General features: G+C 36.9%; 1 protein-coding gene across 1 annotated transcript; it reads right to left on the bottom strand.

The window, feature by feature from the left end:
- Nucleotides 1–2164: 2164 nt before the first annotated feature.
- Nucleotides 2165–16443, bottom strand: LOC110448887. The gene is made up of 2 exons (XM_021495371.1): nucleotides 16398–16443; nucleotides 2165–7987 (listed from the first exon to the last, which is right to left on the bottom strand). Exon 2 carries the CDS (start codon nucleotides 7963–7965, stop codon nucleotides 3103–3105), a length of 4863 nt encoding a protein of 1620 aa, XP_021351046.1. The 5' UTR covers nucleotides 7966–7987; nucleotides 16398–16443; the 3' UTR covers nucleotides 2165–3102.
- Between the last annotated feature and the right edge of the window lie 4226 nt (nucleotides 16444–20669).

The following is a 20669-nucleotide window of genomic DNA, read 5'->3' as shown; positions in this document are numbered from 1 at the left end:
GTATCGACTGGCCAAATATCATGACCCTAGGTCCTACAGTTCTTCAGAAGAAGTTGTTCAAAAGAAAAAGTTGACAGACGGACGCCGCTGCAGTACGGCATAAGCTCAAATGGCCCTTCGGGCCAGGTGAGCTAAAAACACTTAATACAAGCACATATCTGTATATACATGTATAAAACATTCTAAAAGAAGTCTTAAATACTGACATAATTGTGATTATAATGCCCTTAAACAGTGTTAATCAGCACCATCCATTTACATTCAAACAGTACAATCATAAATCAGATCCATAAAGTACATTCATAATTAAACAATGCATGCAACTGCAATGTTTATAACTTAATGTCAAAGCATATATACAGTGTATAGATATGTGATGCATCAGTGCTTTCTGTTACTTATTTGTGAATATTTTACAGCACCTAGAGTCATGTTAATTCTATTTATGATCAAAGTATTACAAAATGTATGTAAAATAATATATAAGCATACAAGATGAGAAAAACAAATTGTCAACTTTAAATCTTTTGTAATTTGCCATACATTTAAAAAGAAACTTATTTTCGAATTATCAGCATCAAGCTGTTGATTTCAAATTGGAGAGTAGAATGAACATTAACTTTTAATTGAATTCAAAATTTTGAAATGATGTATATTAAATATAAGCAAAATTTCAATTGTGAGCAAAATCAAACCTTATATAAATAATTCCAAGATCCAATACAATAAATAAAACTGCAATTAAGAAAATAACTAAAGTACCATCAACAAGAGGCCCAATGGGTCTGAATACTTTCATCCAATTTCAGGTCCTATTTTTTTCCAAACTTCCTAGCACTACACTTCAAGCTACTGGTGGCCTTCACTTCTTCAGAAGTTATTGGAGTGTTTTAATAAATCTGACAACCTTAAATATTGTCCAAGGTCAATATGACTCAATTCCTCAGAAAAGTTGTTGCGAGTGTTCTAACATTTGAAATGCGACATTGATCATGGAACAGCAAGCTACTTGTCAAATATCATGGCCTTTTCAGAAAATGTTTCAACATTCAAATATTGCACAATGCATGGCAAAGTGCCCCCTCATGGCCACATTTCATGATCAAGGTGCTGTATTGCATAATGGAACGAAAATCATCACATTGTTGGTTTTGGTCCTAAAATCCCCACCCCCCCTCTCCTTTTTTTTTTTTAACTTTCTTGACCCTAATGTTATAATCACATAAAGTCGATATGTTAGGGAATATAAAAGATACTTGATGTAATGAATGACACATAAACATTTAGAAATTAGCCAGCTGTTACATGTCCTTTAAGAAATTACATGAACATAAGTAATTCTGATAGAGAGCCATTGACGTTGTGTGCCTTATTGATATATGTATATAAGTTAGAGCGCCGATCTACATAATAACCCGACAGTGATTGTAAGATAATAATTATAATGACATGCTGTAATTTGACATTTGACCAATGTCACCTTGAAAGTGGGTCAATGTCATTCATTTGAACAAAATTGGTAGCCCTTCATCCCAGCATGCTACAGGCCCAATATCAGTACCCCTGGCCTTTTGGTTATTGAGAAGAAGTCATTTGATGATTTCACGACATTTAACCCCTGTGACCTTGAAAGTGGGTCAAGGTCATGGGCCTTTTGGTTATTGAGAAGTTGTTTGATGATTTAAAGACATTTGACCCCTGTGACTTTGAAAGTGGGTCAAAGTCATTAATTTGAACAAATTTGGTAGCCCTTCATCCCAGCATGCTACAGGCCCAATATCAGTACCCCTGGCCTTTTGGTTATTGAGACGTCATTTGAAGATTTCACGACATTTGACCTATGTCACCTTAAAAGTGGGTCAAGGTCATTAATTTGAACAGACTTGATAGCCCTTCATCCCAGTATGCCACAGGCCCAATTTCAGTACCCTGGGCCTTTTGGTTATTAAGAAGAAGTCGTTTGATGATTTCACAACATTTAACCCCTGTGACCTTGAAAGTGGGTCAAGGTCATGGGCCTTTTGGTTATTGAGAAGAAGTTGTTTGATGGTTTTAAGACATTTGACCCCTGTGACTTTGAAAGTGGGTCAAGGTCATTCATTTGAACAAATTTGGTAGCCCTTCATCCCAGCATGCTACTGGCCAAATATCATCAGCCTGGGCCATTTGGTTATTCAGAAGTTGTTGTTTAAAGTAAAAAGTTGACGCCGGACGGAAGCCAGACCATGCCATAAGCTCAACTGGCCCGAAGGCAAAATCATGATCCTGTCTCGAGCTCAGAAAACTATCTGTACAGCTCTTATTTTGCATGTAGTCAAATCTGTCTAATCCAACATCATGTAGGACACAATACCTTGGTCAGATTAGACAAGGTATCAGAATACACAGGTCTTGTTTGGTATTTTCATTAGAATTAGGAATTCAGCATTATGCTAAGGTTGAAAAAGATGTCATAACACTCAGTGGTAAGATGGAAAATTCAATATCTTTCTACAAATCATTTAGCATATTAGAAAGGCACAACTTCAGAAAGGCACATGACTTTGAGAGTGACAGCAGTCAAACAATTATTGCATATATTAATGTACTATGCATAACATCTGTGAATCAGTATCAGGTATACAGAACTAAAATTGAATAATAAACTTTTAACTATCAGTAGTCATTCCCATCATGCAGTATATAGATGCAAACACTTTCTACAATGTTCAGTGTCAAGAGAACAACTCTGGTAATTTCTCCCTTAGGGATTATATATGTCTTCTTTATAAGTCTTGTGCACACAAACTTTATGCTAGAATTTATGGTTTAGCATAAATTCAAAGTAAATCTCTTCCAATAGAAAGCAAAATATTGAACTGATCAATTTTGTTATAGTATTTGTACACACAAACACTTGGAAGGCTATATATAGCTAAGCATACGCGTAAAGATCACCTCTCCATTCAGAGAACATAATAACTGAACAACTCTATATTGTATTCGAGATGATGAGAACACAAGATAAACTCTCCTTTTGGGATTAACAACAATCCATGCACATCCGTCTATGCATAAACATGCACTATATATATATTGACACTCCGATGGTCCTCTTTTGGTTCAGCGCAATGGTGATGAGCATGATTCTGGATAATCACTTCCTTCAGAGTATTTTCGGTTCCTCCTACCCTGGTACTGACTTTTGTACACATTTCTATTTGTAGAAGACGGGGGGGTGCTCCTTCTCTCCAAATCCCTCCTTTTCAGATACCTGCAAGTACCAGGAGACATGGAATTCCTTTCCTTGTTCATCCTGTCATGCTCATCCCTTTCTTGGAAGCGGTTTCTGTTATGCTCACTATGTCTGTCTCTGCTGTATACCACTGTGTTTCTTTCATAAGACTGTGATAGGCACATATTTCGATGCGAGAAATTTACATTGTTGGTCCTTCTTATAGCAACTTCCTTTTCAGTCCATTCTTCATCTCTACTTCTGGAACTACTTCTTGACCGACTCAATGACCTTTCACTAGAGAATCTACTATATCTTCTTGAAGGAGAACTATGGAATCGATCAATCTCTTTTGTGCTACCATTTCCACTCTCAGAGTACCTACGCTGATGTATTGGTAACTTTCCAGATGAAAACTCCTTGGCAATATCCTTTGGAACAGAACAATGTCGAGAACTTTTCTCAGAACTCCTAGAAATTATAGTCTCCCTTCCACTGGTATCTTTATGATGTATTGGGCTATTGCTTTGTCGAGACTGAAGCCCATCTCTGCTCAATTTTGTCACCAGATTAGCCTCATTACATTCCTTGCTACCACCAGATTGTGCTTGTTCTGGTTCTAGAACACACTCCAGAGCTTTCCCATTGACATCATCACAGGCTGTATGCTGTTGTCCAACTCTGCATTCCTCATACTTGAGCACCAGTAGATCAACTATTGGATTATCATCCTTCTTCTTGGAAATGCTTGTTGCCCTTAATCGAGGGTCCCGGGAATTGACATCAACATAATGATCCTTCTTCAAAGAGGTTTTATCTGATACACTCACACCTTGTTCTTGTCTAACAGTGATACGTGGCAAGATATGCGATATCCCATCAGAATTTCTAGTCTCCAAAGTATCAGGACTACATTTTTCTTGTTTCGTTTCTGCAACTATGTTTTCCTTTTTTTCCTCCTGTTGTTTAATACCCAAGTTTGATTCAATATAGTCGTCAATTTTCCCAATGCCAGTTTTGACATCCGTTGTTTTGAACGCGGCTGTAGTAACACATTTATTGTGTACTTCGTTCATATTCTTCTTAGTATCTTGATGCAACGCTTGGTTTAGTTTCCCATCATCATTCTTCTTGCCAAATTTTTCAGTTGCAACAAATTCAATAAAGAATGGCGGCAAAGGCAGATCCTTCATCTTCCTGGCTGTCAATGGTTGTTTTTTACAAACTTTTACAGGTCTGGGATCCCTTGGTGGATCATCATCTTGTCTGTTGACCAAAGTTTTGGGTATATGACGTGGTTTCACTCCTCCTTTGAGAAGTGTTCTTCCTTCAAATCGAATGTTTCCATTCTGTTTAGATGCAGCATCTGGGCTTGAAGAAGTAGGACTGAACTTGGCATCATCCCCATTCATAGATGCATCAGAAAAGCTTTGTGTCTGTTCTGGCTTGTAATCAGTACTTGGGATCTTACTCCTAACAGATGATGCTTGAAAAGGTTGGTGTCCCATTTCCTGCTGGATGATGTTAAAGATTGTATGCAATGCTTGTCTGTCATCATCTTTTTGAGCCATGGCCTGGCATTGTGTTAGAAGAGTGGAAACAAGCTCAGTTTCTTCTTTCTCTTTGTGTATTGTTGCTGTCATTCCTGAACTTTCATTTGCTATTTCCTGGTAAAATCCAGTAGGTTTCACAATACCCCCTGAAGGTTGCACAATATCCCCAGTAGGTTTCACATCTCCAAAAGGTTTTACATTATCTTCAGCAGGTTTCAAAACAACCCCTGTAGATCTCCTTGTATCGTTCTGGTCTAGCATCTTGTTGAAAAGGTAATGCTTTGTTGATGACAAGCCATCAGTTTCATTTAAAGGGTGAACTTTGTTGTCAAGTGTTGCACGTGCATCAGCACTTTCAAAGTTTGATGTATTATGCTTGGTTGGTGCATTCCAAGTCTTCGGTGTAAAAGGGCCATGGAGTGCCAGTCCATAATTACCTGCAACTGGTGGATGAAACGGAGTATTTGGAACATGACCTGGGTAATATCCATATGGAAGACTCTGGTTTTCCACATAATTGTTATCAGAGCTAACTTTGCAGTGATTTCCTTGCCAAGGTGGATTGGATGATGGATGTCTGTTCTGAAATGATGGAATATCCTTGTTCAATGGATCAGTGGCCAGCATTCTTTTCTTTGCTGGTGACATATGCTTGTTGGAACCAACAGGAGATGCATGTCTTTTCCCAAAACCACCTGCAGTGAATAACTGTTCACTGGAAGTGTACTCTGGAGGTTGTACCACATTGTTTGCAGGTGCTTGAAGATTACATTGTCTTGCCTGGTTAACATGATATTGATGCAGAGGATTGGATGAAAATGAACGTTGCTGATTTTCCATATGTCCTCCGAAACCGGGCTTGTTGTTGTTGTTGTAAAAGTTTGCTCTTTGTTGTCTACCTTTTGGGAACCTTTTTTTTGAGTGATAGTTGTAAAACTGATCCTGAATGTCATAAATTGTGCAAGGGTCATCACTGGCAAAAGTATCTGCTACAAAGTGTTGCTGAACATTAGTCTGACTATCCGGTGTGTTTCTTGGTCCAGTTTTGATGTACCCGAATGACTTTGGGACATTGTTCTGTTTGAAGCCTGTGCTAGCCTGAAATCCTGGTCCCTTGTTGAAGTTTGGACTGGCTTGAAAGTCTTTCCCTTTGTTAAAGTCTGAACTAGTCTGAAATTTTTGTCCATTATTCTGGTTTGGACTAACTTCCGAACATTGTCTGTTGTTTGCACTGGTGTGAATGTCATTGATATGGTTCAAGTCTGGACTCTTACCGAAGTTTGGAGAGGTCTGAAAACCTGGTCTTTTGTTGAAACTTTGACTTGTTTGAATATTTTGTTTTTTGTTGAAGTCTAATTTTGTCTGAAAACCCTGTCCTTTGTTTAGGTTTGGACTTGTCTGAAAACCTGGTCCTTTGTTTAGGTTTGAACTTGTCTGAAAACCCTGTCCTTTGTTTAGGTTTGGACTTGTCTGAAAACCTGGTCCTTTGTTTAGGTTTGAACTTGTCTGAAAACCCTGTCCTTTGTTTAGGTTTGGACTTGTCTGAAAACCTGGTCCTTTGTTTAGGTTTGAACTTGTCTGAAAACCCTGTCCTTTGTTTAGGTTAGAATTTGCCTGAAAACCCTGTCCTTTGTTTAGGTTTGGACTTGTCTGAAAACCTGGTCCTTTATTGAGGTTTGGACTTGTCTGAAAACCTTGTCCTTTGTTTAAGTTTGGATTTGCCTGAAAAACCTGTCCTTTGTTTAGGTTTGGACTTGTCTGAAAACCTGGTCCTTTATTGAGGTTTGTACTTGTCTGAAAACCTTGTCCTTTGTTTAGGTTTGGACTTGTCTGAAAACCCTGTCCTTTGTTTAGGTTTGGACTTGTCTGAAAACCCTGTCCTTTGTTGAGGTTTGGACTTGTCTGAAAACCCTGTCCTTTGTTAAGGTTTGAACTTGTCTGAAAAACCTGTCCTTTGTTAAGGTTTGGACTTGCCTTACAACCTGGTCCTGTATTTAAGTTTGGACTTGCATTACAATGTTGTCCATTGTTGAAATTTGGGCTTGCCTTATAATTACAACCTTGTCCATAGTTCAAGTTTGGACTGGTCTGAAAGCCTGGTCCTTTGTTGAAGATTGGACTTGTCTTAGGTCCTTGTTTAGTGTTGAATTTAGGACTGGTCTTAAAATCTGGCTCATTGTTGCACTTTGGACTTCCCTTAGAACCTTTTCCCATTTTGAACTTTGGACCTTTTCCCTTGTTGAGATTTGGACTTGACTTAGAACTTTGTGTTCTGTTGAAGTTCTGACTAGTTTGAGCACCATTGTTGTCCCTGAAGTTTATAGTCGTCTGATCCCGATTTGTTTTCTTGAAATCGGCTTTCTGCTTCTTATTGTTCTGTCCTGAATAATTTTCTGCATTTTTGTTTTGTTTCCAAGACTGATAGGTCTTCTGGTTTCCTAGACTTTCGTTTTGGTACTTTTTTGGCTGTTCCTGAAATCTTGGCAGATTTTTTGCGGTGTTTAGAGGTGAATTATATTCAGCATTCTTTTTAAGCCACTTCTTGGTCGAGTTTCGTTCAACATCATAATGTTGATGTGTATTGAAAGAAGATGTATCCTGGTAAAATTTTGGTGAAGGCTGAATATTTAAATCTCTTTCATCATTTCTACACTTGCCCATTGATCCTTGCCCATTGTTCTTAAATTTTGGTTCCTCTGCTATGAAACCTGTTACAGGCACACTTGTCCCATTGTTCTTTGATCCATACTCTTTAATAGGGTTATTGTTCAATCCAGAATCATGACAGACTTCAATCCTATTCACATAGTCTTGACTCTTTTCATTATTATCTGTGTTGTTGGACCCTTCTATGTTCCCAGCATTATAATTGTGTACCTTTCTTTCAGTGTCCTCTTGATTCTCTGCTTGCTTGTTGCCCTTGTTCACTTTGAGCTCAATTTTAAACGGTGTGAACTTTTGACAAGCCACAGGAGCATCATCAGATCTTTGTTGGACATCAGAAATCTCTTCGCTTATCATCTTGGCTTGCGACTCCCTGACATTTCCATCAGTTCTCTTCCTCACTACTTCTGTAATCTGCATCTGAAGTTTGCTGACCATTTCTGAATTTTTACAAGCTTTGCTTTGATAGTCAACAGGTACAATTGTCCCGAACCTTTCCGACAAGGATAGCTTCTTCTTATTAAGATGTGCCATGATTTTCCAGCGATATGTAATTCTGAAAGCAGAAAACAAAATATAAGAATTATTCAGTGCTGTGTATTGATTGAACTGCATGTTATGAGAAGCTATCAAACAATTTTTTGATAACAAAAGCATTTTAAAATCAAAAGTATATATGGAGATATTTTCTAGACTGTAAATCTCATTTAAGCTTTAACAAAAGATCCCCATAGGGATCTTGGCACCAGCTATCTTAATATCTTAATTAGGTTTTTTTAAGTTGGACCTTTTCCCTTCATTTCCCTCTTTTCTAGAATGTTATATTCATAGTCTTGTCAACAGTAAATGTATCTTGTGGTAACTTTTGGTCAAAATTTCCATATCACTTGGTTTGAGATTGTCCTTTTAAAGTGAGGTTATTGTTCATTATTTACTTCTAGAGAAATATAAAAACAAAACTTGAACACTTCAAATCCAAGATGACTGTCTGGTGACCATCTTGGTTTTCTGATTAGTCCTAAAATGAAACATGTACAAGCAACAACTATGGACCAAAGGGAACCTTGAGAGAAAGATCAATCAAGTGCTTATTGAGAAATAGAAATAACAAACTTGAACTCTCAAAGTCCAAGATGGCTTACTGGTGACAATCTTGTTTTTGAAATCAGTCCAAAAATAAAATTGCACCATCATGGACCAAGTCAAACCTACTTGTAAACAAAGTCTGAGAGATATCTGTCAAGCATTTCTTGAGAAATAGCAATAACAATCTTGAACTCTCAAAATCCAAGATAGCTGTCTGGTGACCATCTTGTTTTTCCAATCATTTCCAAAATGAAACATCTGCATGCACAACTATGGACCAAGGAGAATGTTCATATAATATTTTATTAAGATCCTTCTACTGCTTTTTGAAAAATAGTGATAACAAGATTTGTTTAAGGATGGGCAACAGACCATTGATAAAGGGTGAACTGATCATTATGGGAGAGCGCCTAAGAAGTTGAAAGAACTTGTGCCCAACCCTTTGATGGTTTAATGTCAATTAAATATGTTTGAATGAGCCCACCATCCACCACCTGAAGATGGTGAGCTAAAAATGTTAAGGAGGCAGTCGAGTCGTAATGAATTTTAAGGCCCATAACTACTTAAAAGTAAAAAACAAATTGACATATTCATGAGCCACTAAAATTGATTTATGCTAAGAACCACCATTAAGCTGTCTCCCAAAAACTGTCCTACACCAAGACACCCCTTTGTAAACTGGAAGTTATCACTGCCATGTAAATTGGTTTACAAAACCTGTCAATCCTTTGTCAGTGAATTGAATATTACCTATACAAATATTGTTTAACTATTTGAAACTGTTATTAGAATTACTAGTCTCCATTGGTGGAGTCGTGTACACCTGCAAGGGTTTTAAAGATTTAAATGTACCTTTAAGTAAGTACTTCGATTTAAAGAACAGTCCCTGAAAATGGGGTTACAGCACACTTTTTGGGGGTTTTGAGGGAGGGACACCGAGATGTACCATTGTCATATTCTTTGAGTTATCATACCTCTTATATGTGTATGCTCATTTTTTATTTAATAATAATTTGAGGTTCTTATATACGGCTTTATCACAACCTAGGTTGTCAGTCTACAAAGAGGTTCCCAAATTATTATCCCTGGTTATTGGGCCTTTGCAACCAGCCAATATCTTTCTCAACTTTCTGGAAAGCATACAGCCAGTGCTAACATTTTGACACTGACAGCTAAAGCTAGCATTCAGCAATTCCACCACTGCCCAACAGTAACGTTTGACCCGGTATTGAAAGGTAATTTGACTTGTGACATGTATATATGTAATCAAGTCCAAATCCCTATAATCATAATTTGTGTCTGAATGTCTTTATTTTTTTCGCCTTTGATTTCCAGATTAGCCCTTATTCAAATGATGCATTACCGCAAAGATGTTAATTGTACCAATGATAATTTTAAAAATCTTAAGAAATAAATTATCATTGAAAAGTTATTTGCAACTCTCTTATTAAGAAAATGATACACATAAAATCATGCAGAACTTATGCCCCCGCTTCCATGTGAAATTCGTTTCAGTGTTTTATAAAAACACTTTGATCTTGATACCCTGAAACATGCACACAAAGTTTGACCAAAATCCCTGAAAGAATGAAGTTGCCAAGTGTTTAAATTGAATCAGTTGATGATTTTCTATATATAGCAAGTGTGACCTTGGATCCCTGAAACACAACGATGTCCGAAGTATACTCATACTTTACATTTGTATAAAATCTGACCAAAATCTGTCAAAGAATGAAGTTGCTAAGTGTTTACATTGAATCGGGACGGGACGGGCATGGGCAACACTATATGCCCTCCCCCCATTTTATGGAGGGTTGTACCTTTGTATAAAGTTTGACCAAAATCTGTCAAAGAATGAAGTTGCCAAGTGTTTACATTGAATCGGGACAGGACAGACATGGGCAACACTATATCCCCCCCATTTTATGGCGGGGGGCAATAATAACCTGTATTTGATACAATTCATGGTATACTTCTGATGCAAGTTAAGAAAATCTTACCAATTTTTTCTACTTTCCATCTACCGGTGTTATTACTTGCTACCAATAGACCTCTACTTTAGTGGGTCAAGGTCCTTCATTTGAATGAAATTTCAGCCTTCCACTGTATCAACTATAACAATGTACCATAACTAGGTCACATGAAACTTGACTAGTACCACACTACTGGGTACGTAGGTTATGGTATTTTAGCATATTTGACTTTGAGCTTTGACATCGAAAGTGGAAAAAAGATATTTATTTGAGCAAAGGACTGTATGCTTTGGGCCTTTTTTGGCCCCCAAATCCATCAAAATTAAAAATCTGCAATAGAACTTTCAAACAAATTTTTCTTTAATTTTAAATACTTCCCCAGTACTATTATGTTAATATTTTTTTGTGTTTTCAATTTTGGCTGCCATTGGTAACCAAGTCATTTTTGCATAAATTATTGAAATTTGATTATTCAGTCAATTTTGACAGGTTTTCACCTAGTTTTTCTCTTAGCTACCATAGAGCACACTCTTGAACAATTTTTATATTTCTCCTAAAGATGTATAACAGGTGCCTACACATTATCCTTTGATATTAAGTTTGTTTAAGCATGCGCTCTATAGTTTCTAGGAGAAAAACTTTGCAAAATATCCCAATATTCACTGAATATTCAAATTTTTCTAATTTATACAAATTTGAACTTGTTACCATGGCTACAATAATTAGAAATATAAAAAAATATTTTCATAATAGTATTTAGGAAGTATTCGAAATTAAAGAAACAGTCATTTCAAAGTTCATTTAAAGGTTTTGAATTTTGATGCATTTGGGGGCCAAAACAGGCCCAAACCATACATAGTCCTTTGCTTCTAATTCACCAAATCATGGAAACTTAGCTCTAGTCCATTTGGTTCAGTATTATGTGGTATGAAGTTTTAAACACCTTTGAGCAGTAAATCTAACAATGTCCAGTTTGTGATAATTTAATTGAACGACAGAATCTACCACAGCAAGCTACAGGCACAAATATTCTAATGCTTAGACCTTTCATAAGTAGAAAAATAATTCAACCCTATACATCTATACATGGTTAGTCTTGTATAATATTGATGAGGTTATATCAAAGTAGCATAATTGACACTATATGGGTAATATTGCTTTGATCACATTATAAGAATGGCTCAACCAATTCTGATAATTCATAAATAAGTTGGGTACATACATTTATCATTGTAAGTATTGGTTTCCTATACAATGAACTCAAAATAATCATTTGGTACATATTCCATTTTTTTTTTTAAGAATTCCACAGATTTGGTAAATTTTCTATTCTTCTAGATCATCATTATCACTATCGTTATTATCGGAACCTTTCTCATCACTTTGACACCAGTCAAATCCACATCAGATTCATTCAAAAGTCCGAAAGTATTGAAACTCTATGTTCATTTGATTTTCTCTTTCCTCCATTCATTGCAGGTTTCATGTAAATCTGTAGAAATCTGACTCCCTGTCAGTTGAAATTACCTGCCAATGTTTTTCATTCAAGCATTTGTCATGCAGCTGAACAGGAGTGAATATTAACCGAAAGCATTCCTAGAGTGAATTTGGTCTTTTATTGTCCGTCATGTTATTGCAGAAAATGCTGCCGCTTATGGCACTGCCACACTATAACGTATAACACCAGCGTATGCATAACATAGAAAATAGTTCAATAGGCTCGCACATGCTAGAAAAATCGACAGCCTGGTTGGATTTGGTGTTTGAGTACCGTATCATTAACTTATATGTAACTTATCAGAGCGTATCACAACATGTGACTAGCGCATTGAACTTGTACCCAGCATACCAGTAGTGTATGCGCAGCGTGCTTAGCGCATGCCACATCATGACATGACGTTTTCTATAAATATGGTGGTGATGTTTTACTGTTCATTTCGTCTGCTGGATAAACAAAATTATCAGTAGTGAAGCGGAGGTGAAACGGCTCAATCAATCAATCAATCGCTGCTCATCGTCCGGCAGTACATATACACACCGACCCATGAAGATGCCTCCCATAAAGAAGAACATGACGAGTGCGGCAAAGAGTTCAAAGAGCATTAAGTCTGGCCGATGCCATCAATCTCCCCCCCCCACCACCATCCCCCACTAGACCTTAAGCTGCTGATTCTCCAGCTGCCGTCTGCCGCTCTCAGTCTCCATCCCCTGGCCGCAGCACCCTTGGTGGATCAGTTGCTGGTTCTGTGGCCTCCAAAACAAGCAAGAAGAAGAAGGCCAAGAAGACTGCTCGTCTCCTGTCTATATATGATGAAGACATCGTGCTTGTCAAGTTAAGTTTCTGCATGACAAAGAAGTCCGGTGGAGCTTCAAGATGGGCTACTTCTGGGGGGACGAAGCAAGATCTGGATGGCCCAGGCCGTGCGCATGGGCAAGATCAGTGCTCTTTTCCAGGGCTGGTTTTAAGTCCTTGCAAGATACGTGCACTTGCATGGACAAGAAGAAGAGTGGGAATTGAGCTCCTCTTGAGATGACATAGAGAAAGACTTGGATTAGAGCCAAGTTCAGCTTCCTAAAGATAGTCTCCTCCTCCCATTGCTACAAGTATTTACTTTTTCTCAAACAACAAGTGAATGGGTGTTGTAAGGGACCCTCTAGCCGAGCTTCATCCAGGCATACTTGCTCCCAGAGGCAAGGTAAAGCAAAGCGAGAGCAAGCGTCAGGCCAGACTCGATTGGCTCACTCCCTGTTGAATGTACGTTGCTTAGTTATCCTATGACACACTCTGGCTAGCAACTTGTCAAACATCTCCACTTGACTCATGGTCTGGCCATCCGTTGACCTCTTCTCCTATTGGCATGGAACTGGTAAATTGCCAATTTGATGAGGTTCTGAACCGTTCTGTTGATGTTTGAGAACGACTAGTCACTATTTTTTTTATTCTTGTTGCAGTCTAACAGGATCCTCCATCTTCTCTGAGGGTAGTTGGAGCAGTGGCGTACTATGCATAACGTACTACGAGCTTATATATCAGCGTATGCCAGTGTGTTTGAAAAACTGTTATATGCTGGTGCTATACGTTATGATGCAACAGTGCCATAACAGGCCACAACAGGCTTACTTTAGTGGGTATGCTCAGCAACCTGCTTTACCTGGTGGCTCACAACCGTTACATGTAGAATCTTAGCATGTTTGGCATGAAAAGGTTAAATGATAATTTGATGCCAGAAAGAGGGATGATGCATGTTGTGTCATCAAGACTTTCTGCATAGAAACAATGTAATGGGAGCGGAGCTCACAAATGGAATCGCTCTTGAAAGCAATGTCTATCCAAAAACACTTTAGTTGAAAATGTAGGTCCCAGTGAGCCGCATCATATATATTTATGTAGTGCTTTTCATCCAAGACAATAACAAAATATTCAGGTGACATGCCTGAAAAAACAGAGTAGGTTGATAGGCAAATAATTTTCTTTTAATGTTAATTTTTTATTTCAAATTTTACAATGTATTTCCACCCATTACAATGACTATTAATTTGTCGAAAAGAAGCTCGGACACCCAGAACAGGAAGAAAATACATTTTCATGAGTGGCAGTGAACTTTGCCTGGCTAATAAATTAATCTTAGATACCAGTAGGTGATAAAATATCTAGTGTCAGCAGTAGAATCTAGGGTAGGTTGGGATACAACACAGCGAGAGAAAAATACCATGAGGGAGCAACACACGTACAGTTTATAAGGATGTGGTCAACACTTCAGAAAGATCAAGCACAAGGACAAACTCCATGAAAATACTCCTTAGATATGCAAGAACACCGCTATGTTAAAAATGCCTTCTCCATAAGAAGAACAGCAGTATGAAACAATTTTCCTGATCACACAGTAACCGCAAACACACTAAATAGCTTCAAAACCAGACTTGAGGATTACAGGAACCGACAGGAAGTACAAAAACTACAAAAAGACAATATGCGTAACAACCAGTAGTGAAATTAATAATGATAATAATAACACTTATGAGTCCAGCGAAGAGGGTCCTTAGAATGGAACCTGTGCTAGAAAAAATCATCAAGTATCATTAAAATACCGGAAACACACATTTTTTTTTGCCTAAATAATTGTTAAACTTCCATGTCTGTCATGCAGTTTTTTACCTTCCTTATGCCAAGTCAGTTGAAAAAAAATATTTTTGAAAGTTCCCCTTTCTTGATAGCAACATCCCTGATTCCCCATGTCTGGAGTGTTCACATGTCTCAGTTGATTCCGTACTCAAAGAGATTGCTTCAAATATCATGACTTCCATGATAGATGTCAACTGCTGACCAACAAAGTGACAGAGGGTTTCCAAACATGCAGGTTGATGAAGAATATCAACAAGCTTTATGGTAGCCATCAGGATCTCACAGGGCAATATGCTTAGTGTAAAATGAAAGTCAAGGTTTTTTGACTTTGCTTATTAGAATGCCTGATGGGTTTTTTGTCACTTCTCGAGTTCCCGATGAGAGGAAACGATATTACTTGGATTCGACTTAGATTTACATGGTGCTTACCCTTCCAGAACTCATGGTCTTATTCACCTTGTACTTTTGCAAGGGTCTCTATGTAATTTCATTTCTTTGTTCATTATTTGCCCTAGTTTTACCTATTTTGAGCTTGAATTGTGGTTTTGTTGACACTACATATTCTCGTGTTGTTTTTTTGGCCTTGAAGACAACAATAATTTCGTCAAAATCTATGAATGGAAATGGGAAAAGGGCATAACCCCTAACAAAATAATAAATATATTGCTGCACAAAAACTATCTAGAGTAATGATTAAGCATACAAAGTTTTATAAAAATCAGTCAAGAAGCAAAATAAGAGTACTTCAAACTATTATACAAGTAAATCAGAAGATGGACTTTACTCTGAAGAAAATAATCAAAATATTAACGAATAATACTGCAAGCACAAAACTACCTAGGGTTCTAATCAATGAATATCATGAACTATAACATATACATTGGTTTCAAATAATGGTAAGAAGAAACTGTTCTTCTTCCTTGACAATGCCTCACTTTTGGCCTTTAGTTAAGCGTCTGCCCCTGTGAGGAAGGCTTTGCATGGTTCTGTCCCCTGGCAGAGACATACCAGAGTCTGTAAAAATGGTAGTTTCTACTCCTGCTTAACGCTCAGCAATTTAGGAGGACGACGACTGGTTCGCCCATTGTCAGTATAATGTGACTGGGTGGGGTATCCTGCTGGGTGTCTTCGGCAGTATGTTTCAGTGAGGATGCATTATAAAGTCGGCATCAGTTTATCGCTACCACAAGGAGACAAACACGAATATATTGCAGCCACTCAAAATACAAACGCATACACTACACACAGGGGAGGCGTCAATGACCAAGGCTGTTAATAGGACGTTAAACAATACTAAACCAAACCAATCTTGCATAAACTTAATCTGAATGTTTTGTTATTACCTTCTGACAAAATTATTACTGGAGCAAAAGCTAACTAGTGTACTGTGTTTATGATAGTTGTACATGTCATTTGTGTCAACATAAACATCTTGTTTCAAATTAATTATAATCATCTCAATCTTACCCAAATTTACTATATTATAAACATTATCAACAATATATCTTCGAACACATTAAAGCACCAAATATGGTCAACACCTATGTCCTGTACTCCATACAAGACCTTTAAATTTAAAGCCACAGTCAGTGTCAATTACACTTATTCTCTTTCAAAGACAACATGTGTTCAGTAGCTGTTACACATTGGTAGACGAATTTGAATTTCTATTGTACAGTATCAATCTTAAAGACTTTTATGAGTGGGACCCCAATTCACATGGGGAAATGGCTTTACTGTATTATCTTGTAATACATAACGAACAATTTAGACTCTCGTGTTACCTTTTGACTGATTTTATCTCAGTTGCAGCATCTCGCACTGTTGCTATGGAGCTCTGCACCCAATGCCTGAAAAAAACCATAAGAACATTTGAAAAAAAACCCATTTCCATAAATTGTTACACATTCATCTATTGTGTGTGGTATAATTTTAAAAGTAATCATTGACACCTGAGCGAGCCTCCCTGAGCATCATTTCAATTCCATCCCCATATCAAAATGGTGTTATGAGTGTTGACAAAATATTTGCTGTCTTTTCCCTGAGGCTGATGCTCCGGGAGAAACCATTGGCGACATTCCCGTCCTGACAATGTCTATCGTGGTGCTATACAAACAACATTAGCATATCTAAGATGTTGTATGAAGTATTACCGTATAAAATCGTCTTTTCTTGGCCAGGCGTCCACTTTTCTCAGTTTCGATTTCGTTGCATGCAAACTCCTTCCTGTCACCTTACAGCTTGGGTTGGCTACTGAGTGCGGGAATACCGATGGACCAATCAAATAATTTGTCTCAAGAGTTCGGCAGATGGGGTGCACACCGTTGAGGGCTCATGATATCGCAAGTATTTGTGGTAAAGGTGTGAATTAAAAATAAAAATAAATCAACGAAGAATATCTAGCAGGTGAATTCATGGAGCCCTACTGCTATTATCATTTATAATCCAATAAAAGAAACACACGACCCACCCCAGTTCAAGCTGTCAAGAGCAATTATTTAAAAAAGAAGAAAAAATCATATGACATCTTTAATTACTTCTTATTCTTCTTTCCTGACAAAAATAGTAGAAGATTATGCTTTAGACCAATATAGACATTGATATTTATACATTAAAAATAGCTAAAAATGTGTTAAACTATCGCATATTTATTATTTATCCATGCCCCCCCCCCCCATAAATGACAGACAAAATGTTTTTTTTCAAGCCTTACTAAAAAAAACCCATGTAAAACCGGCCCTACGTTGTAATACTCCTGTCCGTCTCACATTTCAATATTTCCTTCGTTATCACGGCCAATGTATCAGCGACTCGGAAGGACCTTTATCTTCATTTGTTTTATTTAATTCCATGATGCACTATTTCAGGGGTTTTTGTACGGTTTACTTGTATAAGTGTCCCCCACCTCGCAAGATAAATTATTCAGCCTTAGCCGCAATAACGCTAATTCAAATTCAAATTCCATTATAAGTAAACTTTAAACAGTCACATATGATTATGATTATTTAAATTGATAAACTATTGATTTGAACTTGACTTAGAAGTTGGAGTTACCTGTTCGCGAGTTAATATTCAGATTAAAAGAATTTCTTTTCGTTATTGTCCTATCCACCCATAACTGCAATATATTAATGAAATTAAAATAATTGGATACCGGAATATATAGGAAAAGGCTTTCATGTTTAGACTATAGGCTAAGCCTGTTGTCTAGTCCCTTTGTTATTACATGTTTTTGGGCTACAAAGATGCCGGGGTGTAGGTATTGGTTATGCATACAAAAGTTATGGTAATTATTACTGAAATGAAAACATGTATTGTTATATTTCTTCTATAATAATTGTATTTATCTTTGTTTGTAGAATGAAATATTTTGAAATGAAATAGATTGAATCAAGGATTTCCAAATGAAATATTTTGAAATAAAATAGATTGAATCAAGGATTTCCAACTTGAAATAACGACGATCTTCCCAAAAAATACACGGGTCCGCACAACATCGTTACTTTTATTGGGTACATTAAACTTTATATTGGATAGTATTGAGTATAAATCGATATTTACTTAATTTTGTATTGGATTGTATTGGGTAGTATTGGGTTGTATTGAGTAAATCGACGCACCGGAAAAAAAGCTATGTGTACACAAACAAATCACGCTGCTGTGAAAAACTGTTTCTTGAAGAAATAAAATAGCAGTTGTCGACATTTTATCGGCGTAATGGTAGATATAAATAATGTTTAATTCTGTCTACGGAAAGTCTATAGACATGCTCCGGTATACAAGACTACATTATAATTGAAATGTGCACCAAACTCCATGCCATCAAAACTGTAGAGTTACCTCCCGTTTAACAATCGACAGAATTGCTATATGCGTGGGGATTATTTGTTTCGGTGCCCCATTCATTTGATCACATTTTAAGCTATGCCTTAGGTACACATGGATCTTTTTCAACTTATTTTATAATAGCGTAGACGAAGCTGTAAAAAATCGAGTAATCTGTCGGCGTATTCAGAATTCTTTTCTGTATAACAACCACAATATCTATAAGCCTTACTTATGGGAACCGTTTCTTTTAGGAATAACCAGGATTGTTTTGGGAATTATATGTTCAAATCCGAAAAAATGTATTACATTTGAAAGGGCACACAGTAAATTTCGGTAAAAACCGATATAACCCGACAAATAATCCTGGATATTCGTTGTTTTACTTTAAAATTGCAGCATTTTTAAGTCCACCATTGCGAATTTTTGTTAGAAAAAAAGTTAGAATAAGAAGCTACAAAATTATAAATAACGCACAAAACATTGCGGTATAGACGTTGTTGTCTATGTTAAGGTTATACTATTTAACATGAGAAAGTGTTTCATTTTTAGAATACAATGTTTCTTCAATCCTCTTCCTGCTTACCTAATAATACCATTTGGCTACTAAAAGAATGAGAGCTAATTTCTGAAGTTCTACATTTTAGACACTTTAAAAGCCTACAATACAACTGCCACACCAGCGAAAATAAAATCTGCACATCATACAAAAAGTAACACGCAGAATTTTGATACCGTACGCCTGTTGACTGGTCACGTGAAAAATAGTATTTGCTTCCCTTAGACTATTAACTGTTCACGTAATATACTAGGACTGTCTGGTCACGTGCGATGTACATCGAATGCACCTAATTTACAAACATCCTGATGGCGATGACGAAGGGTGCTCTCCTTAGTCGCTAGGCCTCACTGATTTCAAGAGTTATTGGTTTTCTCCTTCAGGGGCTGATGACTATATATGCCTACTGAAATGATTTCCGATTTTCTCTTGTACGTACACATTTTATAATGATTATATAATCTAGTTGCTATAGAACTGAATTATGTGATTATGAAAAGTTCTTTTTTTCACAACCAATACAATTTTCTATGTGACGTTTCGATGACTAGTACGATATGTACATACTAGTACACAATCCATGCTTAACAACCTGAAGAAAATGAATTATGTTTACTTGACATTATCCGAAAGTGACAAAAGTTCTCTTTCAAAAGATACCAAGAAGGACATGTACAGGTTTACCATTCAAATGATGGTAGATTCGGATGTTTTGTTCGTTGTTTGTAGTAAATACGTCGATTTGACGTGTCGAAACCTTTTTATTGAAGTGTTTAAGCATTGAATTACGGACCTAAACTTTTTTGAAAACTAACTAAACATCTCTTTCCTATCATATGCTTCATCTGCTGCTATTGTTTGTCCTTTGTTTATAGGAAAATGCGTTGTACAAAGCGTATAGCCACTGTACGTGTGTACTATTGCTCTGAAATATTGACATCGTTTAGCTTTGGTAGATTGGTTGTCGTTATAACAATCATTTTACCAAAAAATTGCTATGACCATGTTTCTAGTATTTACTGGTAGGATATTATTTAGATTGGTCAAAAGTGCTAGTGTGGCTTGCTATAACGGGGATGATATCAAACATGCTTGATAGTTTGTTGTAAATAAATACAGGATTTTGCCCCCTCTGTTAAAAATGAACTATTTGTGCTAGGTCAAGGCAACAACACAAGTCGACAAGCTGTTGGATGAATTTGTTATGATTAATCGTGGTCACTTGACTAATTCTTTAGTTCAAACACGAACCACAAGACCTATAAAAATCAGCAGCTACACATAATAAGTCTTGGGAGGCATTCAGTTTTAATGTAAAGCACTTCAAATTCTATTTAAACCGTTGTAATAGGCTTCATTTGTTAGAAATGTTATTTCTACGGCATGCGGTCCACTTCATTACCGCATATTTATCTTTCCTGTAGAACGTGTCGAGTTTTATTACCAGGAAAGATTGATGCTGACTGTAAATGTGGATTTGGTGGAGTTTCATTGCATACAGCAGTAACTGGATCACGTGTGTAGAAATGCGATGTCAGCTTTTTAACGTTGATAACAATAACTTGTATATTACGTGGGTGTAACTGTTTTTTCACTATGAGCTGGAGGTCGGGCCGAAGATAATATGGCTAGTGGGTTTAAGAGTTTTAGAATTTTAAGAGTTAATTACTGA

Source organism: Mizuhopecten yessoensis, unplaced genomic scaffold (genome assembly GCF_002113885.1).
Source record: "Mizuhopecten yessoensis strain PY_sf001 unplaced genomic scaffold, ASM211388v2 scaffold4373_2, whole genome shotgun sequence".
In the NCBI taxonomy this organism is placed as follows: domain Eukaryota; kingdom Metazoa; phylum Mollusca; class Bivalvia; order Pectinida; family Pectinidae; genus Mizuhopecten; species Mizuhopecten yessoensis.
The sequence above is the reverse complement of the archived record's forward strand: the minus strand, read 5'-3'. Positions and strand labels throughout refer to the sequence as shown.